A 22069-nucleotide genomic window follows, 5' to 3' on the forward strand; every position below is an offset into this window, starting at 1 on the left:
TTAAAATAATAAAATGAAAACAGGCCAGCTTTGGAGGCCGGACAGACTCGCAGGCACGTTGACGGCGGCGCTCCCGGGGTCACGTGACCACGTTGCGTCCCGCGGGAGAGGCCGGAGACTCCGGGCGGAACGACGTTCATATTCTCGCGATAACGGACGACTGAGCCACGGAGCTAGCGCTAAGCAACATGGCGGAAGGTATGAGATTGTTTTTTTCTTCCACTGCTTTAACTGTGCCCTCTCTCTTTCCTCAGGGCGTAGGTACCGAACCGCTGGGATGGATCTGTTTGTGCGCAGAAAGTTTAATTCACCATACGTTACCCGCGTTATCGGCTCGGCGCCCCGTACTCGTTTCAGCTAGCTAGCTTAGCTAGCAGGAGCCAGGTGAGCTATGGTTCTGTTGCTAGCCACCCCTAAAATTCTCCTCCGTGCAAGCCAGCTGAAGCGAGCAAGTTGGGAGTTCGTGGTGGGATGGACGGCGGATATTCGGGTCGTTTTCGAGAGCTAGTAAGGCAGTTCGGTAAACTAATGTTAACCGACGCTGCTGGCGTGGATGGTTGGTGATGCATAATTGGACCCCCCCCCCCCCAATACCTGTGGTTACAGATCACTCCCAACCTGTTAACGATAATATAATGGCCAAGTCAACAGTTCATACTGCAGTTCCACTTGGCTGATAACCGTGCTGAGCTTGAAGACGCGCTTAGTGTCGTTCTGAAGACGGTGGAGAAACTGGTGGTACGAGACCTCGGGTCGCTGGGGAGAAACTGTGTCAAAGGGAACTGTGCGTTGGGCGTGCCTGTTCCATGATAATGCATCGAAAGAGCAGGATGCGCTCTTTTTGGATGTGTTCAATGGTTGTTTGATCGTTCACACCCGCACATATTTTACCCACAACCGTGCTATTCTGTCTAAATCAGATAAGCCTGCTGCTGGCTCATATCCCTTGTCAGTTTTGACAGTTGACCCTCTCCCCGCTCCACCCCTGTCACTCACCATGAATTGTCTCATACTTATTATAGTTGGTAACGTGGCCAAGGCAATTTTATCTGTATAGCCCAATATCACAAATTTGCTTCAGTGGGCTCAACAACAACACAGCATGAGAGAGTTTCTTGATGAAAGCGTGCAGGCTTCGCTAACTTGTTTTTCAGCTCAGGAAGAGACTTTGTCATAGTCTCGCAACTCATCCCTAACTGTTCACTATCATAAGAAACACGAGAGATGTCTGGGAGGGGTTTTTCCACCGGTATCAGAATTGCATTTCACGTTGCGATGACTAGATTATCATTTCAAGGCCCCCTTTTTTTTTAAAGACGAATTTGAACCTTTGCCTTGCAAATGAACTAGAAATGCACCACGTTATTAATTATGCAACATGAAAGTGGATTTGTGGTATCAAGTAGAAATTAACTGGTGCTTTTTTTTTTAAATGTACATCGGTTCAGTCTGAGCTCACTGTTGCAGCGTCGAACCTTTCCTGTTGCTGACTGATCAGGTGGTGTTGAAACTCCCCTTCTGCCCCTCATGACCAGTAACGTTGCCAGTAACGGTTTATGAGGGAGGCCAAAGAAATGTGTCTCCTCAGCATTCTTTCTTCACTGAAAGTTCACCGGCTAAAAAGGAAGGAAGTGGGCCTCAAAGAGATTATGCGCAACCCTGCCTTAGGCATGCATCATGCATTAAAAGTTTAAGTTCTATGAAAAGTATGTCTTCTAATTAGAAAATAGGGAAGTTTATCATAAAAGAAGTTAATCAAAGCATAATTACCCTCATTTGACTTTGTTGTTGCTGATTTAATGAAACATAAACTTCCTAACTTATATACAATAAAAACAGGTAGAAGCAGTAACTTAGAAGTCCAGTTGTGACATATGCTCTAAGTTAGCTTTAACCTTGGAAGTACCATACCATGAAGCTGATTCATCAGAAATAGTTGTTTACTTTCTGTCTGTCTCCTTGTATTCCCTGTCCTTTATTCTCTTTGTCCCCTGGACAATTACGCGGGGCAGAGGAGGTGGCCAAGCTGCAGAAGCACCTAGCCCTGCTCAGGCAGGAGTATGTGAAGATGCAGCAGAAGCTGGCTGACACCGAGAGACGGTGTGCTGTGCTGGCCGCCCAAGCCTCTGGACAGGGTTCCACTGGCCCTGCTGCTGGAGACACCTTCATCAGCCGTCTGTTGGACATTGTGGCCAACCTCTATCAACAGCAACAGTACAGGTGAGTTTGATGGTTATCATCATTGAAAGGATTTGGCTATTATATAGTTATACTTGGTGAATAAGGGCCATTTCTCATTAGTGTCTAAAAGCCAGAGTCTGTAAATTAAACCTGGAGTGCGGAAGTTTTTCTCTCCCCCCTTCTGGCAATGAGAGTAATTACTTCTCTTCTTTGGGCGCTCTCCAATGAGGTAAAGCTACATCAATGGATATCGGTATTTGGCCGCGCCATCGATCACTGTCTTTTTTGCTTTTTCTTTTTTTTCTTACTTTAATCCTTCCTCTGAACACCGAGGATTTTTTTCTCTGGAGCATCAGATACATTTCTTGGTCACTTCTTATGTTTTTCCACCATAGTTTCCAAGCCCGGAAGCTTTCTGCCAGAAAGCCCAGGAAACAAGCCAATTAGAGGCATGCAAACACTTTCTTCACACAGTTCAGCCCTGGCAAAGCAATCATCGCTGGTTGATGTAAACTGTGTCACTACACATCACCTGTGGTGCACAAGTGCAGGAATATGGCGCACGAATATCGTCACGGATACCAGATTTAAAAACTCCGGTATACTGCGAAATACAGAAGGATTTACCAGGCAATGATAGGCTTAATCATCATTTTCTGAACTCATTTGGCAAGGGCTTGAATGTCACAGACATTCATTTATATGCACAAGTCCCTCATCTAGCTTTAAGTTCTGGGTTCCTTTGCGGTTGCTACAATTGTCTTTTTGCTGAGTGAGTGAAACTATAGTTGAGCAAATGCAAATACATTATTCGCACCATAAGTCTAACAAAGGATTGGTTTGGAGGTCACATTTAATGTACTTTCTTCTTGATTTGGCTGAGAAGATTTTATACTGTTATCGTAAAGCTTGACATTCAAAGTCCGAAGTCATCATGAAAGAGAAAAAAAGAAAGCCACTTTATTTTGTCATCGTATTCTTAGAACGAATGTGTTCTCTGCATTTAACTCATCCTATTGTATAGGAGCAGTGGGCAGCTGCAATGCCCGGGGACCAACTCCACTTTTTCTTTGCATCGCTTCGGTCAGGGGCACAGACAGAAGTATTAACTCTAACATGCATGTCTTTTTGATAGTGGGAGGAAACCGGAGAACCCGGAGGAAACCCACGCAGACATGGGGGGAACATGCAAACTCCACACAGAAAGGATATGGGACGGCCTGGGGTTTGAACCCAGGACCTTCTTGCTGTGAGGCAACAGTGCTAACCACTGGGCCACTGTTCCAGTGTGCCGCCCTGTCATCATCATTGGCACCAAGCTACCTTAAAACATATCAGCTCTATGCATACCTGGCTTGAAAACATTGCTATGTTGAGAGAAAAAAAGAATAATCTTTGGTCACCTAACTGAATTGACCATGCGGTATCTTTGGCAGAGATTGTATTTTAAAGCAGCAGTGCAGATGTTTTGTCTCCCCCGTCCTACAATAATTACTTCTCTTCTGTCAGCACTCCCAACAAGGAAAAGCTACACCAGTGGTTATCCATCGATTACTTTCTTTTTTCGACTTTAATCCTTCCTCTGAACGCCGGGTTTCTTTTTTCTCTGGAGCATCACAAACTTTTCTTGGACGCTTCTTAGGTTTTTCCACACTAGCTTCCAAGCCTTGAAGCTTTCTGGCAGAAAGCCGTGAAGGCAAGCCAATCAGTGACATGCGAATGCTTTCATCACACGGAAGTTCAGCTCCTGCAAAGCAGTCATTGCTAGTCGATGTAAAATGCATCACTATGCATTACTTCCGGTGCGCCAGCGCGGGAATGCGGTGGGGGAATGTTGCCCCAGACACCAGATTTAAAACTCCGGTGTACTGCGAAATACGGAGAGATTCCCCTGGCGGTGATAGGTTTAATCGGCATTGTGTGAGCTTGTTTGGCAAGGGCTTGAATGTCATGGATATTAATTTATATGTAAAAGTTCTGCATGCCAGCTTTAAAGAAAACCTTTAAGCAAAAAAGCATAAGGTCGTGAATGCAACAGCGGCATGTTTAGTTTGAGTCAGTAAGAAAGACAGGGTGCACTGTTAAAGTGCTAACCAATCAATTTATAGGGCACACAGGTTTTTTTTTTTTTTTTACACTTGTTACTGTTGTGACAGTAGCATTGTTGGGAAATGGATCCTCTGGCTGTTTACTGTGAACACGTACTTAATGCAAACTTAATGCACGTTTTCATTAAGATGTTAGTTTAGTAACTGATTTATGCACTTTCTGAATTTGGAAATATGTAATCCACTTGTGTTACTTGCCCTTTCTAGTGTTTTTACTTGCTTTTTGTCTTGTTATTAATCACAGTAAATGAAGGCAACGCTCTCGATATATTTTAGATAAAAATGTCTCATCCAGGGCGGCACGGTGGCACAGTGGTTAGCGCGATCGCGTCACAGCAAGAAGGTCCTGGGTTTGAGCCCCGGGGTAGTCCAACCTTGGGGGTCATCCCGGGTCGTCCTCTGTGTGGAGTTTGCATGTTCTCCCTGTGTCTGCGTGGGTTTCCTCCGGCTGCTCTGGTTTCCTCCCACAGTCCAAAGACATGTAGGTCAGTTGAATCGGCCGTACTAAATTGTCCCTAGGTGTGTGTGTGTGTGTGTGTGTGTGTGTGTGTGTGTGTGTGTGTGTGTGTGTGTGTGTGTGTGTGTGTGTGTGAGAGTGTGTGAGAGTGTGTGTGGGCCCTGTGACGGACTGGCGGCCTGTCCAGGGTGTCTCCCCTCCTGCTGCCCAATGACTGCTGGAATAGGCTGCAGCATCCCCACGACCCTGAGAGCAGGATAAGCGGTTCAGATAATGAATGAATGCATGTCTCATCCATTTTATAAAAAGCCGTCCCGTAGAATTACAAAATGATCTGTGAAAATTACCGTTACCTAGATTTTATTGATTGCAAAACTGGAAAATGTTGTTTTTGAAACGCTTATGACAAATGTTATCTTGGAAAGTGCTCTCAGGTCTCAGTGATGCTGTGTCCTGATGTGTTGCAGTGATCTGAAGGTGGTGGTTGCCGAGGAGAGGCTCAGTGCCCACAAATTTGTACTGGCTGCTCGCAGTGATGTCTGGAGTCTTGCCAACCTTGCCTCGACTTCAGAATTGGATCTATCCGGTGAGCAGCATCTGATGCAAAACCATTATATCAAGTTGTCCAAGAAGACAGATGTTCATTATTTTCAAGTCCATTCTCAACCCATTTAATCCAGTGTCCGTCTATAAGTCAAGTCAGTTTTATTTGTATAGCCCAATAATGAAAATATACTTGCCCTGGAACTCAGAATTACAGTTTACTACTTTGTTTGTGTAAATCCCTAACTGTATTACTTGCTGGTCATCTAGATGCAAAGCCTGAGGTCGCCATGGCGATGCTTAGGTGGGCATACACTGATGAGTTGGAGCTTAGTGAGGATGATGCCTTTCTTATTGAATTAATGAAGCTGGCGAACCGCTTCCAGCTGCAGCTGCTCAGAGAGAGGTAAGCAGTGATCATACCATGGTGTTTGTTTTGTGGGCTGCACCTCAGCTGGACATGTAATTTATGTGTTATAAATTTTATATTTTCGTATCTGGTTTTTCTACTGAATAGTACCCGGCAAAGTAATGCTAAATGATGTTTTCTGTCTTTATTGGGGCAGGTGTGAAAAAGGCGTCATGTCTTCAGTGAATGTAAGGAATTGTATTCGCTTCTACCAGACAGCTGAGGAGCTTGATGCCGCCACGCTGATGAACTACTGTGGGGAGATCATAGCCAGTCACTGGGTGAGTCCCTACAGCTCAGTTTTAATTGGCTGTTTTGGGAACTGTATGTTGTTTGGTACATCTTAGTGTGCGTAATGAAGACGGTGGGGCTGAATCGGTAGACGCAGTGACTGATTTATTAAGTGGTTGTACCAAGAGACCTGCTGGACTACATATCGACAGTGACGTTACATCAGACTGTCAGTTTGCTTTGCTACCAATTTCTGTCTAGCCATGCTAGGAATGACTCGATATCCTGCATACTTAGCAATGGTTTTTAAAGGTAGAATGAGTAAGGGTTTCCTAAAAAACAATTTCATACAAAAATAATCCTTCGCAATCATCACTTCTGACCCACCAGAAGCGTGTGGCAGTGTCTCTATCTGCAGAGACCTGTCCTCCGCCTGTATTTTCTTATTTTGCTGTGTACCGGAAGTTTCTGGGCGTCAACCTTTGGACAGCGGGACCCTAAAAAGGTAACGACCAGGAGCCAGATCGAGATCGTAAGCACGCATCCAAGAGAAAGCTACGACAATGGTGTACACAGTGCCGAAAAAAATGCAAATATAGCAAGGCGAAATGCCAAGCGGACAAAGCTCATTCAAAAATGAGTGAATCTGGGGTTGGATTTCACCTGCTGGCGAGCACTGCGTGAGCGCGAACGGTTTATCCAGATTTGTGATATTATGAAAATAAAGACAGGGTTAGGGTCAGACCAAAATGGTCCATAGCAAGCCTTTTCTTTTTGGAATGTGGAAGTTCATATTAGACTTGGTCGCATTCGTGCGAGGGTCCGCTATAGGAGGCTGCACATCCACAGACTGACAGGCAAAACATTTTTATTTGGTAGATTTTTTAGCTTGAGAGCTGCGTATTAAAAACTTTTTTTCTCCATATTTCCCATTCAATCAACTCAGGTGCTGTTTAAAAGCATTACAATGGTGGGAAAAACACTAGTTTTTCTGTTGGTGTGTGTGTGTGTGTATGTATCTGTCCACTGCTAATCTGGCATACTACTGGGCCTGTCAGCCTAATAATTTTTATGTACAGTTATGACTGTATGATCAAGGACCTCTCATGGTTGCAGTGAATCAAAACCTTTGAAAAAGCAGTTTTACACCACAATAGAGTGCTAACTCCTCAGCTGGTTTTTCGCCTAAGTCCGAGCACCGGAGAAGGGGAGATACACAGGCAGTGCCTCTGTATTTTCCCTTCTCCCAGTAGGCGAAAATAGGGGTGTTTTGTCACCAAGTCTGAGCACCGGAGAAGGGGAGATACGCCTGGTGGGGATCTGCACTCTACTGAGTGCACTCTTCCATCCATCCATCCATTATCCGAACCGCTCATCCTGCTCTCAGGGTCGCGGGGATGCTGGAGCCTATCCCAGCAGTCTTTGGGCGGCAGGCGGGGAGACACCCTGGACAGGCCGCCAGGTCATCACAGGGCCTGAGTGCACTCTTCTAGTCTGATATTTTGTCCCGAAGTTAATTTTTTTTTCCATTTTACTAGGATGACCTGAGGAAAGAAGACTTTACTACCATGAGTGCCCAGCTCCTCTACAAAATGATCAAGTCCAAAACTGAGTATCCCCTCCACAAAGCCATCAAAGTTGAGCGGGAAGATGTGGTTTTCCTGTACCTCATCGAGATGGATTCCCAGGTCAGTTCCAAATGGATGTCCTTTCTTAACCATGGTGGACACTTGCCTTTGTTAAATTGGCATATCAAACTAATTTAGTCTGGTTGAAATCCAAACGCACTTTGTTTCCAAGTTAGCGATGGGAAGTTTTGCCATCTCCTGTTTTCAGCTGCCTGGCAAGCTGAATGAACTGGACAACAACGGTGACTTGGCACTAGACTTGGCACTTTCTCGCAAATTGGAGAGTATTGCCACCACACTGGTCAACAACAAAGCAGATGTAGACATGGTGGACCAGAGTGGTTGGAGCCTCCTCCATAAAGCCATCCAACGAGGTTTGGTGAAAGTTTTGAATAACACTTGCTCATATACCTGTGATGTTGCATGAATAAATAGAGGATTTTAGCAAACCTTGTGGAAACGGTAAAGCTATAATTTTCCTGACAGTTAAATGCAGATCTTTTCCTTTCTTTTCTCAGGTGACGAGTTTGCCTCAACCTTCCTGATTCGCCACTCCGCCCAGGTGAATGCAGCCACTGTAGGGGCAGTGGAAACCCCTCTCCATTTGGTGTGTTCCTTCAGTCCGAAGAAACACTCCAGGGAAGTGATGAGTGGCATGGCCCGAATTGCAGAAGCCCTGCTCAAGACTGGAGCCAACCCCAACATGCAGAACAGCAAAGGCAGGTTGGTGACACAGTTCTCAAGCTATATTGATAGCCACTAGGTGCATTTTATAGCCTGACATTTTTTTTTTCTTCCTTCATCCTGTTGGCAGCAGTGGCAAAAAACACTCAAACAACAGTCTTTTCACTTTTAGAAAAAAAAAGTTTTGGAGAGAAAGATGGGGGTGTAGGGAGGCTGAAGGTGGCAGTGTTATTGTAGAACATCACACCCTAGCTTCTTACAAGTCTAAGAGTTTAGTTGGCCAGCAAAGCTGTGTCAACTTTCTTCTTGTCTCATATTGTATTAAGGCGATGGACCCTATTTATGTTGATCATAATGTGTTTTACCCTGAAAGAATGATACAACATATATTTTCTCCATTAAAGCTGTTTAGTGATGTGTTGAATTTATCACCAGGGCAATCAGTTTTCACATCCTACTGAAATGCGGACGTATTTTCAGCTCTACCGCTGACTAGGAGTACTAGATCACCATATATTTTGTAATCAAATACACAGAATTCCTCAACAAGTACTTCTGTACTCCCCCCTCATCTGCTGTAGTCCATATGAACCTATCAAGACATCTGCTTGATAGCCCCAGCAGAATGCATGGCGAGCCTCAAATTAGGGACGTTTTAGACCTGGAGCGGAAGGTGAATGTAATAAACTACCTGCTAGAATAGAAAACCAGCAGTACTGGTGATACCTGAGGACCGTCTTGAGAACCCCTGGTCTGGACATACTAGCAACCACTTATTTTCAAGAGCAACCTTTATTGGTGTCTGTAATGTATCTACTGATTCCACTATAAAAATGCGAGTTACAGTAGTGACAACAGTGGAAAGGTTTTCTGGATCCCTGAATTGTAAATACTAAAAGAATCTGAGCGGTTCATTCAAGTACGGGTATTCCTTCTACACTACAACAGCATGATTAACTCTTAGGCTTTCTCTTTTCTCTTCCATAGAACCCCTCTGCATGAAGCTGTGGCGTCGGGGAATGAGCCTGTGTTCAACCAGCTCCTACAGTGCAAACAGTAAGTTATGTTTGAGGACACCTGAAATGACCCAGCCAGCCCACCACTGAACTTTGTCCTTTATCCTGTGTCCTGCTTTTAATCCTATGTTATCTGTCTCGTTAGGTTGGACCTGGAACTCAAGGACCACGAGGGGAGCACGGCTCTGTGGCTAGCCCTGCAGTATATCACTATGTCATCTGACCCCTCGGTAAACCCATTTGAGGATGAGGCTCCGGTGGTGAACGGCACCTCCTTTGACGAGAACAGTTTTGCAGCCCAGTTAATCCAGAGAGGCAGCAACCCTGATGCACCTGATACTGTAACTGGTACTGCTAATGAAACGCCCTCTACCAGAAGACTTACTGGAACTCTGGTTGTGCTTTTAACACATTTTCATCACCATCTTTTCCCTACTAGGAAACTGCCTTCTGCAAAGAGCAGCCAGGGCTGGCAGTGAAGCTGCTGCTCTCTTCTTGGCTACTCATGGGGCGAAGGTCAACCATGTGAACAAATGGGTGAGTGTTAAAGTCAGGCACGTCTTTTGTTTGTCCTGTTTCCATCCACATCCACATTCTATCCAGGGGGTCAGTGTGGACACTGTGGAATACTACAAGTACCTGGGGGTGTATATGGACAATAAACTGGACTGGGCTAAGAACACTGATGCCCTCTACAAGAAGGGGCAGAGCCGTCTCTACTTTTTGAGGAGGCTGAGGTCCTTCAAAATCTGCCAGACAATGCTCAGGATGTGGTATGAGTCTGTGGTGGCCAGTGTTCTCCTGTTTGCTGTTGTGTGTTAGGGCAGCAGGTTGAGGGTAGCGGATGCAAACAGGCTCAATGAACTGATCCAAAAGGCCAGTAACGTTGTGGGGGTGGAGCTGGACTCTCTGGCAGCGGTTTCTTAGAGGAGGACGCTGTTGAAGTTATGTGCAATTGTGGACAGTGTCTTCCACCCACTCCATGACATGCTGGTTGGGCACAGGAGTACTTTTAGTAGTAGACTCATTCTGCCAAAATGCAGCACAGCGCGCCACAGGAGGTCATTCCTGCCTGTGGCCATCAAACTTTACAACTCCTCCCTCAGAGTGTCAGACACTCAGAGTTAATGGTCGCTGGACTGCCCTTCCACTTGTTTTACCCTGTCGGGTTTTGTTTGTGCTGTTTGGTTTGTGCTGCAGTAGCACAGTATAGATAGGGTGGTATGTGCACTATGCTTGTTTATATATTATGTTCTTATTTCTATTTCTTATTTTATATTTTCTTTCTATTTGTTACTGTTTTTCTTGTTTCTATTTGTTTCTATTTTCTTGTTATCTTGTTAGTTTTTAGTTTTTTCTTACTAGAGCACGAGTGTCTGTAACAGGACCCAATTTCCCCTCGGGGATGAATAAAGCATTCTGATTCTGATTAAGTAAAGCAGAGCCGCATTTTGTTAATTTTTATATTAGTGCGACACGATTTGATCAGAAGTCATATTGCGATTATTGTGGACAATATTGTGATTGCGATATAATAAACAAATTTATACATATACAAATAATACAAATTTGTTGTGTTGCCTCCACATGTAGTGACTTTCATTTTGCATGTTTTACACAATACCTCTTTCTGTTCAATGTCGCTGAGCTTGAATCCAACACATCGCCATACAACAGAGGTTGCGTTTTTTTTTTGGTTTTTTTTTGCCACTAGTTCATCAGCATTCATTGTCACCGGTATCCATTATTTCCTTTCTGGTCCGCACACGGCACAGCAGATAGTCATGTGACCGTAGACTGCACACGCTTCACTGACTCAACAGAGACTGATGGGTCATCTCTTAATTATTGACGTAGATATGCAGACTGCACACAAACAGAAGTTCACACACGCACATTTCATTATGTAATTAAATCACAGCCTTTTGCGGTTATGTAATCGCACAGGCTGACATCGTGATTGTGATTAGATTCATCGTGCAGCACTACTTTATATATGTAGCACATTGTTGATTGACAGAAGGGTGACAGGGATACCATGATGGCAAGCATTTGCTCTGTTTTAGTGCACTATAAGCAAGACTGAGTCCTTACCAGATCACATGGTGCTGGTCTGTTGTGGAAGCTGGAGTCTGGTTTTCCTGTGGAGAACGGCAAAAGAAGAATTTTTCAAGGAGGGATTATTGGATAATCACTAAAAAAGAAGTGTCCCTACCAGTCCAGTGTAGTCCCCAGCATCACCCCAGCATCCCCGGGATAGTAGATTGTTTTGAATTACTGCTTTTGAATTTCCACCACAGATTCAACCTCTAGCATTACAGAATCCCCCACTTACATACTTCCCTGCAGTATGAGCCTGACCGACATCTTAAACCAGTCTACATTACATAGACTCTGCACAAATGGTCCCATGCTTGAAGCTTCTATTTATCACAGGACACCAGGGCATCAGTGTTTCATAAGCTAATTTATTATCTGTTAAACCCATATGATTCAGCAGTTCATAAGTTGTGATATGTTCTTCATAGATATTCTAATATGTACAGTTTTATTTATCATCTGTTGCTTGGCTCCTTCCCTGCTCCGACACAGGGTGAGACTCCACTTCATACAGCTTGCCGATGTGGCTTGGCAAGTCTGACAGCAGAGCTGCTCCAGCAAGGGGCCAACCCCAATCTGCAAACCCAGAAAGCACTGCCCGATGATGATGCCCACGGTGTGGCTCTGCAGAGCCCCCTCCACATGGCCATTGCTTACAACCACCCGGATGTGGTTTCTGTCATCCTGGAACAGAAAGGTCAGCGGGGCAAGGGGTAATTCTAGGGCCTTGCAATTTATTTAGAAGATCAGACTTGAGCAATTTTAGTAATGTTACAGAACTAAGCCTATTTTTGGCTGCCCTTTTTAACAGAAGGATTTGCCTGCATAGCAATTTGAATTTCACTGAATTGCACAGGAGTGTCTGATGTCCCTGAAGCGCTTCAAATGTGCACCTATTTTTCTCTTTATGGTTCTATTGCAGCCAATGCACTGCATGCCACCAACAACTTTCAGATAATTCCAGACTTCAGCCTCAAAGATTCGGTGGACCAGACAGTGCTGGGCTTAGCTCTCTGGACAGGTACACTTAAACATTATAAACTCTGCAGTCTATCATGGTTGTTTAGACATGAATGATTGACTTTTTGTCAGGTTTGCATTTCTTTGTTGGTTGTAGTCATGTGCTATCCATAGTGTGTGTGATTTGTCCTTGTCAGGTATGCACACCATAGCGGCTCAACTGCTGGGCTCAGGGGCTTCCATCAATGACGCCATGTCCAATGGCCAAACTCTGCTGCACATGGCCATCCAAAGACAGGACAGCAAGAGTGCCCTGTTCCTTCTGGAGCATCAAGCGGACATCAATGTTAGGTAAAATAGATGAGGGCATTCGCAACTGCTGCATTTTAGTAGTCGTCAACTGCTCCCAAAAAGTAGTCGAGTAGTCGGTTAATGGGGGAGGTATCATATTTTTTCACCCGATAACAGCGATCAAGTCTCGTCAATAAGGTCTCAAATACAACCAGTAAAGGCTTAACTAATGTAGGCGGAGCCGACCTGGCAGTAGTTGAAATAGCGGAGTCCTTGATTGGCTGTTAGACGCTGTTTGCAAATGAGCCGCAGTCTGATTGGACTAAAACCCCCAGCAACCTTGTCTGAGCTGGAGCTCCTGTTTGACTGCAGCAACACAGCAGCTGCTTTCTTGCAGGTGTTTTGGTTTAACTAGCGAATGTGTTCTGGTGACAGTCAGCCGAGTGCGTCCGCGGTTGTCATGGTAACGGCAGCTGTTAAAAAGCCTTAAATTATCTTAAACTGAAGATTCAACACAGTATATATTTGTCTGGGTGTTTTTGTCCTACATTATGTAAATTAAATGGTGTCGCCAGCAAGAAGCGTTCACATTTCTTGAAGTTACATGTAATGTGGGGGAAAACGCAGATTAGCAGAGCAGCTAGCATCTGATGAGTGGTGGTGGGGGGGGGGGGTTCCCCATTTTTCTCCCCAATTGTACTTGACCAATTACCCCACTCTTACCCTCATCCAGCTTCCCACCCGCAGACACGGCCAGTTGTGTCTGTAGGGATGCCTGAACAAGCCAGAGGTAACACGGGGATTCGAACCGCTAATGAGGGATTTGACATAACGTTACAGGTTACATGGTTGGATATGGGTCACTCTCCGATTAAGGATAAGGGTATAAAATACAGCCGCACTGCTAGCTGCGGTTTGTAAGAAACCTTGAGAGAGGTGAATGAGTTCGCCGAGCACAATTTAACTCACTTAAATGGTCAGCATGCACATTAAACACGGATGAGTGTGTATTTAAAATTGGTTAAAGTAAAAATTACAGGCTTTTAGGAGGACACAACATGTTCTGTTGGTGTTTTCAGCAGCCGCCGTCACTAGTCCCCAGTTAACAAGGTCACTCGTTTAACCGAAACACGGGGATTAGCGGGAGTCTTTCCTTCTCTAAATACCTTCAATTCTGTTTATTTAACATGGCATAACATGGGAAATGATTGTTCCAACAAACCTATGTTGGAACCACGGTGCCCCCAGCTGCGTATCTGTTATAGATGCATTGCCACTGCTTTATTACGGCACAGTGCTGAAACCACAGATGAACGATTAGTCTGCCAGTATGCACAGTGTCGACCACTCTGTGAAACCCCGCATGTAGATGCAGTTCAGACAAAAGAAGGGTTTTTTTTTCTAAATGATATGGAAAGGAGGGGTTACAGAATGGCTCGCATGCATCACCATGAGTAAAAATTACCAGCAAGTACTCAGTTGAGAATACTCATAAAATCCCTGTTGAAGGAAACTTGTATTGGTAGTTATTAGGGGTGTAACTACGACTACTACTACTACTACTACTTCTGGCTGCTCCCGTTAGGGGGCACCACAGCGGATCATCCGTTTCCATCTCTTCCTGTCCTCTGCATCCTCCTCTGTCACACCAGCCACCTGCATGTCCTCCCTCACCACATCCATAAACCTCCTCTTTGGCCTTCCTCTTCTCCTCTTCCCTGGCAGCTCCGTATTCAGCATCCTTCTCCCAATATATCCAGCATCTCTCCTCCACACAAAAATCACGGTGCGGTACGTTACCTCGGTTTTGAAGTCACCGTTTGGTATGTTTTCAGGGTTACACTTTATTTTAGGCGTAATAAGGTGGTAATTATCATGTAATTTCTTAGAAATAAGGTTGAAATTACCTTGTAATTTGGGTTAGGGTTAGCTGTAAAGTTACCTGTAAAAACTACCACCTTATTACTCGGTAATTTCCGACCCCCTAAAATAAAGTGTTACCGTTTTCAGTACAGCGAGGGGAAAAGAAACAAAACATAAACCGGCTTTTTTTGTTGTTGTTGTACATAACAGTGGTTTCCTGAACAAACTGGGGTATGGCTTTGTCTTTCTTAAATAAAAAAAGGGTCAGTACTGCTGCAACCATCTGCAAGGGGGCGACATGGCTCAGGCGGTAGAGCGGGTTGTGTAGTAACCAGAAGGTCGCTGGGTTCGATCCCCGGCTCCTCCGGAGAGCGTGTCGAAGTGTCCTTGAGCAAGACACCGAACCTCCTAACTAACCCTAATGAGCAGGTCGGCGCCTTGCATGGCAGCCTCCACCACCATTGTATGAATGTGTGTGTGAATGGGTGAATGTGAGGCGTCCGCTGTAAAGTGCTGCGAGTGGTCGGTAGACTGGAAAAGCACTTTATAAATGCAGTCCATTCACCATGTGAAAGTAACGCAAAATAAATATTCTCTCAAATAAAAAATATAAAATAAACATCCATTAAGATGCAGCATTTAGGAAGTTAACTGTACTTGAACTTACTGGATCTTCAAGCTCTGGTTTATCTGCGTTCGCCATAACTACGAGGCTGCATTGTTCTAAACTACCGGCAGTCTCTCTGTGGCGTTCATGTGGCTGAACGTACAACATCCAGCCCTTTGTGAAAGTAGCCAGGGGGAAACCCAGCGTTTTAAATCAAACTGCGCACACACCAAAAGCTCTGCACGAGCGGTGGTTAAAACAACGCTGCATTTGTTCGGGTACACATGCGCGTTGAACCGAAGACCCATGCTGAACATTTTTGGTATGAATGCGTGTACCTTTACACCCCCTAGTAGTTACCACAAGGCTCTTCCAAGTGTAATGTGTGCCCTTTCCTGTCCCTTTCCAGGACCCAGGAAGGCCAGACAGCACTACAGCTCGCCATCAGGAACCAGCTGCCCTTGGTTGTCGATGCCATCTGCACGCGAGGGGCAGACATGTCCGTGGTGGATGAGAATGGCAACCCACCTCTGTGGCTGGCACTTGAGAACGGCTTGGAAGATATTGCCTCCACACTGGTGAGATGCACACATTCACAAATCATCTGAGGGACCGTGGAACTACTGTTGTGCGTCATCAGTTAGTTTTAAGATAGTATGAGTCTATGATGGGATTCATAGACAGGAGGTGGAGCTGGAGGTGGCAGAGATGAAGATGCTAAGATTTGCATTGGGAGTGATGAAGGACAGGATTAGGAACGAGTATATTAGAGGGACCGCTCAAGTTGGACGGTTTGGAGACAAAGCAAGGGAGGCGAGATCGAGATGGGCATGTGTGGAAGAGAGATGCTGGGTATATTGGGAGAAGGATGCTGAATATGGAGCTGCCAGGGGAGAGGAAAAGAGGAAGGCCAAAGAGGAGGTTTATGGATATGGTGAGGGAGGACATGCAGGTGGCTGGTGTGACAGAGGAAGATGCAGAAGACAGGAAGAGATGGAAACGGGTGATCCGCTGTGGCGACCCCTAACGGGAGCGGTCAAAATAAGTAGTAGTAGTAGTAGTAGTAGTAGGTGAGTCTATGATGGGATCTTAATGGATAATATAATACAGGATTTTGGAGGTGGCACAAATATATGACGTGTCATGTGCCCTCAGTGGGTTCTTTATGAGGATCAGGATGCTTTTTTCCCCTCTCTCCTTAAACCCTTTCATACAATTTGGTACCGTGCAGTAGAGAACCATAATCTAAACTCACTGCAGTATTGAATTACAAGCTCTTAGTTACTTTATTCAGATCCTCTTTAGAAGGTTTACCAGATAAGACGGTGGGTACTTGAGGTCACATGCAGCCAGGTGTGTGAATGGCTCACAGTTCAAAGCAGGCTGAATGAAAAGTCCAGGTTACATGTGCAGGTCTAGTCAGTTGCCGTGAACAACACAATAAAAAGGTCATTGAGTTCCTTGTGTGCATAAAGACACAATATAAAGGTCTTCAGATGTGTAGGATACCGTGTTAAAATGAGGCGTAAATACCAACACTAAGTAGTAAAGTCCACTAGCTAGGACTGAGCCAGCCCTCATGGCACCTGACACTGGGCCGGATCCGCCCACAGTCCGGCAGATCCGCATAGGAATCACATCCGCCCATAGACCACCTCGCGCCTCTGGCCAGATTGTGGCCTCCTAAAGTATTGGCCCGTTGTGCAAAAAGACACCGGAGCGGATCCGTTTTGTGGATCCGCACCAGTTGCTGTGATACATTCGGCCCGGATGTAGCCCAGTTTAATTTTGCTGTCTGGGTGTTGTCCTGTCCAGCACTGTGTTTTTTGTTGTTGTTTTTTTTTTTATTATTATTATTATTATTGGTGTGGGTGGGGGCTCATTTCATCTGTGATTGCGGCGATGATTCGTGCTCACCTTTGAACAGGTTTGACTCTAACGTGGTGGCAAAGTACAGCTTGAACATGTAGATTACTGTTTTTTTCATGTTTTGTCCCCACCAGGTGCGCCATGGCTGCGACGCTACTTGTTGGAGCTCCGGTCCCTCAGCCTGCCAGCAGACTCTCCTCCACAGGGCTATCGATGAGAACAACGAGATCTCAGCCTGCTTCCTCATTCGCAGGTCTGATGCCTCCCGCTTGCTGTCTGGATTATAGATTGGCACTTTACAGGAAACTTTTTATTCATTCACAAAGGGGGAATGTATTTGCTTAGACTGTTGGGGCTGACAATATAAGCACCCGGCATGGATTAAATATAAAGTCTCAGGATTTAAGACGTTAAAGTTTTCATTATAGGTAGAAATACAGGTAGCTGATTAAGCCAAAGCCTCCATGTGTAGTGTGATTATGGAGTTTTAAAGGAAAGGAGAGTAGTTGGTAGTCAGGGGGTAGTTTGCAATGTTCTTTATGGTAGGTACATAGCCCATTTAGGTTGTATTTTATTATATTCCAGTGCATTCTTTTACTGTTCCTCGTTGATCTTCAATGTTGTGTTATTTTAAGGAATCATCAGACTCAAGTTAAGTCAATGTCAAATGGGGATCCCTGTGAGATTATGTGTAAATTCACACATCTATAGCCAAAGGAACATTTGGTCTACCTTCTTATAGGGGATTGGTTTTCATGGTGGTATTACCGTTAAACCCCTTGGAGAAGATATTTATCCCTTTCTGTGAAAGGGGATTTACTCAGCTGGTATGGTGATGGAGTAATCCGCTTTGCCTCTGTAGTTTTTATGTTAACCTGGTAAATGAGCTTGCTATCTAACTTCCTGCCTGTCACTCTTCTCTTTGTGTGTGTGAAGTGGTTGTGACGTGAACAGCTCAAGGCGACCTGGCCCTAACGGAGAAGGGGATGAGGAGGCACGAGATGGTCAGACACCCCTCCACCTGGCGGGCTGCTGGGGACTGGAGGAGGTGGTGCAGTGCCTTCTGGAGTTTGGGGCCAACGTCAATGCACAGGTCTGTACTCTCATGTTGCTCTGATGCTTTAATATACCTTACCAGACAGAGAGCTGGACCCTAAAGCAGATGGCTGATGAGATGTTGCACATCATTGATGTCAACTCATCTTATACCAGTGGTGTGCTCTCTTTGCATTACATTATCTTGTATGTCACTTTTCCCCAGGATGCAGAGGGCCGGGCTCCCATCCATGTTGCCATTAGCAACCAACACAGCGTCATTATCCAGCTGCTCATCTCCCATCCAGACATCCGTCTTAACATACGTGACCGTCAGGGCATGACCCCCTTTGCCTGTGCCATGACCCACAAGAACAACAAGGCTGCTGAGGCTATCCTGAAGAGAGAACCAGGGGCTGCTGAGCAGGTGATACTCAGACTTGCGAGAGTCTCTTTACACTTTTAACATAGGTGTAAAAGTTCAGCCATCTGATGTCAAACCTCTCCTCCTACGTTCAGGTGGATAACAAGGGGCGTAATTTCCTCCATGTGGCTGTGCAGAACTCCGACATCGAAAGTGTCCTGTTCCTCATCAGCGTCCAGGCAAATGTCAACTCCAGGGTGCAGGACACAGCCAAACTCACGCCTCTCCATCTGGCTGTTCAAGCGGGTTCTGAGATTATTGTCCGCAACCTGGTAGAATAGCAGCTCTTTTTAATCCTTTATAGCCACGTGCCCTGCTAATTTAAGTATTGTAGGAAGAGTGGTATGCTATTGAATGCGATTAGGTTTTTGTGCGTGTGTGTGTGTATGTGACCACTTCCAGTTGCTAGCTGGGGCCAAAGTGAATGAGCTTACCAAACACAGGCAGACAGCCCTACACCTGGCTGCCCAGCAGGACCTGGCTACTATCTGCTCTGTGTTGCTGGAGAATGGAGTAGACTTTGCTGCTGAGGATGAGAATGGAAACAATGGTAAGTATCCTTACATCATGTGAGCTCATATTTCTTCTGTTTATGGATGCTCCCATTCAGTGTGACAATTGATAGCAATGAAAGCTGGTCCATTTTCTTTCCAAACAAACTACTAATACTTCCAGCTGCTCCCGTTAGGGGTCGCCACAGCAGATCGTCCGTTTCCATCTCTTCCTGTCCTCTGCATCTTCCTCCGTCACAACAGCCACCCGCATGTCCTCCGTCACCACATCCATACGCCTCCTCTTTGGCCTTCCTCTTTTCCTCTTCCCTGGCAGCTCCATATTCAGCATCCTTCTCCTAATATACCCAGCATCTCTCCTCCACACATGTCCAAACCATCTGTCTTGCCTGTTTTGCTTTGTCTCAAAACCGTCCAACCTGAGCTGGCCCTCTAATATACTCGTTCCTAATCCTGTCCTTCGTCATTCCCAGTAAAAATCTTAGCATCTTCTGTTTCTTTCCAAACAAAGATTATCTCAATTTATTATGGAGAGAAAAAGCAAAGCTAATAGTGCTTCATCCATTTTCAGACAGCCGGCTGCATTTATTGTCTTATTACCATTAGTTTATGTTGCCATCTTTCAATGGAGAATGCTGTTGGTCTAAATTAATCTCAGAGAAAGCACTGTCATTCTTTTGATGAAATCACATCATATACTTTTCCATAAAAGATATCACACTAAGTTACACAAAAAGTATAGAGACACACACAGTACATCTTGGAGTGGGATGGTGTTGGTGTTTGCATGCGTAGTTCATGCTTTTAAATTCCACTTTTCCTCCCCATTACCCCTCCAGCTCTGCACCTGGCTGTGATGCAGGCTCGCCTTAACAACGTTCGTGCCCTTCTCACGGAGTCCAACATCGACGCCGAGGCCTTCAATCTCAGGTACATTGCACCTCTTCCTAGATACAGCGGTCTTGGGTTGTCTGTGAACTTTAGTAGTGGCCTCGAGACATCCTCATCCTCTGTTTTGCCTCCTCAGGGGTCAGTCACCGATGCATGTCCTTGGGCATTATGGGAAGGAGAATGCTGCTGCCATCTTCGAGTTGTTTCTGGAATGCATGCCTGAATATCCTCTGGACAAACCAGACAATGAAGGGAACACAGGTAGAGGAACACTTGCTGATAATGTGACTGTGATTGTGCGTCTGTGTTAGTCGGAGTTGAACAGTAGACTGTAGAGATGCACCAATTGTAATTTTCTTGGCCGATTTCGATTTTTTTTTTTAAAGTCTGACTTGCTGATTCCAATTTTGGCCAATTCCAATTTTTTTTCTCTCCGTAGAACTATAATTGGCAGCACACGCAAACATTTTTGTAACTTTTCTTTAATGGCGATATCAGTTGCATGTTCATAATACAACATCGACTATATCACTTTATATTTTCTCTAAAACCGCACCAGGTTACAGGACCATCTCTCATTCTCACTCAAACAGATCTGAAAATAAAGAAGTGCTCCGGGTTACTGAATAGAGCTTTTTTTTGTACAAATAAAATCTACGGTTGGGTTCGATTGTTGCCGTGGTAACCGACGGCCCCGAGAGACGATAAATGGCGTTTGGCGATACGGCATGGGAAAAATGACGACCACGCGAACGCAGCATGCTAGCTGTTTGTAATCATAATAATGTTCATTAGGCAACAGAAGAAACGCCATTAATTATTTAAGATTTCATGGGAAGAGCGTCCTGGTGGTGTGGCGGTCTAGTCCGTTGCCTACCGACACGGCGAACGCCGATTCGAGTCCCCGTGTTACCTCCGGCTTGGTCGGCCGTCCCTACAGACAAAATTGGCCGTGTCTGCGGGTGGGAAGCCAGATGTGGGTATGTGTCCTAGTCACTGCATTAGCGCCCCCTCTGGTCGATCGGGGCGCCTGTTCGGGGGGGGGGGGGCAGCGTGATCCTCCCACGCGCTACGTCCCCCTGGTGAAACTCCTCACTGTCTGGTGAAAAGAAGCGCTGGTGACTCCACATGTATCGGAGGGGGCATGTGGTAGTCTGCAGCCCTCCCTGGGACGGCAGAGGGGGTGGAGCAGAGACCGGGACGGCTCGGAAGAGTGGGGTAATTGGTCATGTACAATTGTGGAGAAAAGGGGGGAAAATATCCCCCCCAAAAAAAAAAGATTTCATGGGAAGTTCTACACTGACAAAAAGCCTTGTTTCTTTTTTTCTTGTCACGAGCAACCAGTTTCACATTGAAAGTGTTTTTGTAGAAAGTTTATTTCAATAAAAAGGAAATAACTTGAAGTCAGATTTGGCCTCTGTCTCAACAGCATAGTAGCTAATTACAATAAAGGCCTAATGATCGCATGACATAATTAATAACAGCAAACATATCAGCAATTTAATGTCTATAGTCTATGGCTGTGATTTAGCTAGTTCCATAAATTTAATTTTTGGGGGGGGGCCAACTGATCGGTGCCTTTCTAGCAGACTTCATGAAGCGGTGAAATATGCTCGGTAGAGAATATATATATATATATTTTTTTCTTTCACAGTTCTGCTCCTGGCCTACATGAAAGGAAACGCTAATCTGTGCCGCGCCATCGTCAGGGCTGGGGCTCGACTGGGCATCAACAACAATCAGGGCATCAACATCTTTAACTACCAAGTGGCCACCAAACAGTTGCTCTTCCGCCTCCTAGGTCTGTTTTTCAACCTCAAGCACATTCCCCACAGGTTTAAGGGAAAATCAGGTTATAATGCCCTCCATTTTTTCTTCCTTCTTTGTTAGATATGTTGTCCAAAGAGCCGCCATGGTGCGATGGGTCCAACTGCTATGAATGTGCTGCCAAGTTCGGTGTTACAACACGGAAACATCACTGGTCAGTACATACTGTACATGCAACAGACAGTCATTTCTATCCGTTGTTTCATTTCTGCACACCATGTCAGACTGTACGTTTAACGTTGTGTTTCTCGTCCTTATCACCGACTTCGAACTACAGCCGCCACTGTGGGCGCCTGCTGTGCCACAAGTGCTCTATAAAGGAGATTCCCATCATCAAGTTTGACTTGAACAAGCCTGTGAGGGTGTGCGACATCTGCTTTGACGTGCTGACTTTGGGAGGGGTGTCCTAATGCGGTGGCCTCGGGGGTACCGC

At 45.3% G+C, this 22069-nt stretch overlaps 1 protein-coding gene across 2 annotated transcripts; it reads left to right on the forward strand.

Annotated features, from left to right (window-relative positions):
- The first annotated feature begins 157 nt into the window (after window positions 1-157).
- Window positions 158-22060, forward strand: ankfy1 (ankyrin repeat and FYVE domain containing 1). Of its 2 annotated transcripts, XM_056285353.1 has the most exons (25): window positions 158-198; window positions 2013-2220; window positions 5214-5332; window positions 5560-5695; window positions 5856-5979; window positions 7468-7617; window positions 7766-7931; window positions 8076-8280; window positions 9229-9297; window positions 9403-9605; window positions 9697-9794; window positions 11850-12054; window positions 12280-12378; window positions 12515-12668; window positions 15488-15656; window positions 17082-17200; window positions 17884-18040; window positions 18209-18409; window positions 18502-18678; window positions 18809-18956; window positions 19758-19848; window positions 19946-20070; window positions 21464-21610; window positions 21700-21790; window positions 21914-22060. In XM_056285353.1, the coding sequence occupies exons 1-25, from the start codon at window positions 189-191 to the stop codon at window positions 22044-22046; spliced, it is 3504 nt and encodes a 1167-aa protein (XP_056141328.1). In that variant the 5' UTR covers window positions 158-188; the 3' UTR covers window positions 22047-22060. The 2 variants fall into 2 exon arrangements, with proteins under 2 accessions (XP_056141328.1, XP_056141327.1); XM_056285352.1 differs by having other exon boundaries at window positions 21700-22060.
- The last annotated feature ends 9 nt before the right edge of the window (window positions 22061-22069 follow it).

The sequence above is a fragment of the Lampris incognitus genome, chromosome 8 (genome assembly GCF_029633865.1).
Source record: "Lampris incognitus isolate fLamInc1 chromosome 8, fLamInc1.hap2, whole genome shotgun sequence".
Classification (NCBI taxonomy): Eukaryota; Metazoa; Chordata; class Actinopteri; order Lampriformes; family Lampridae; genus Lampris; species Lampris incognitus.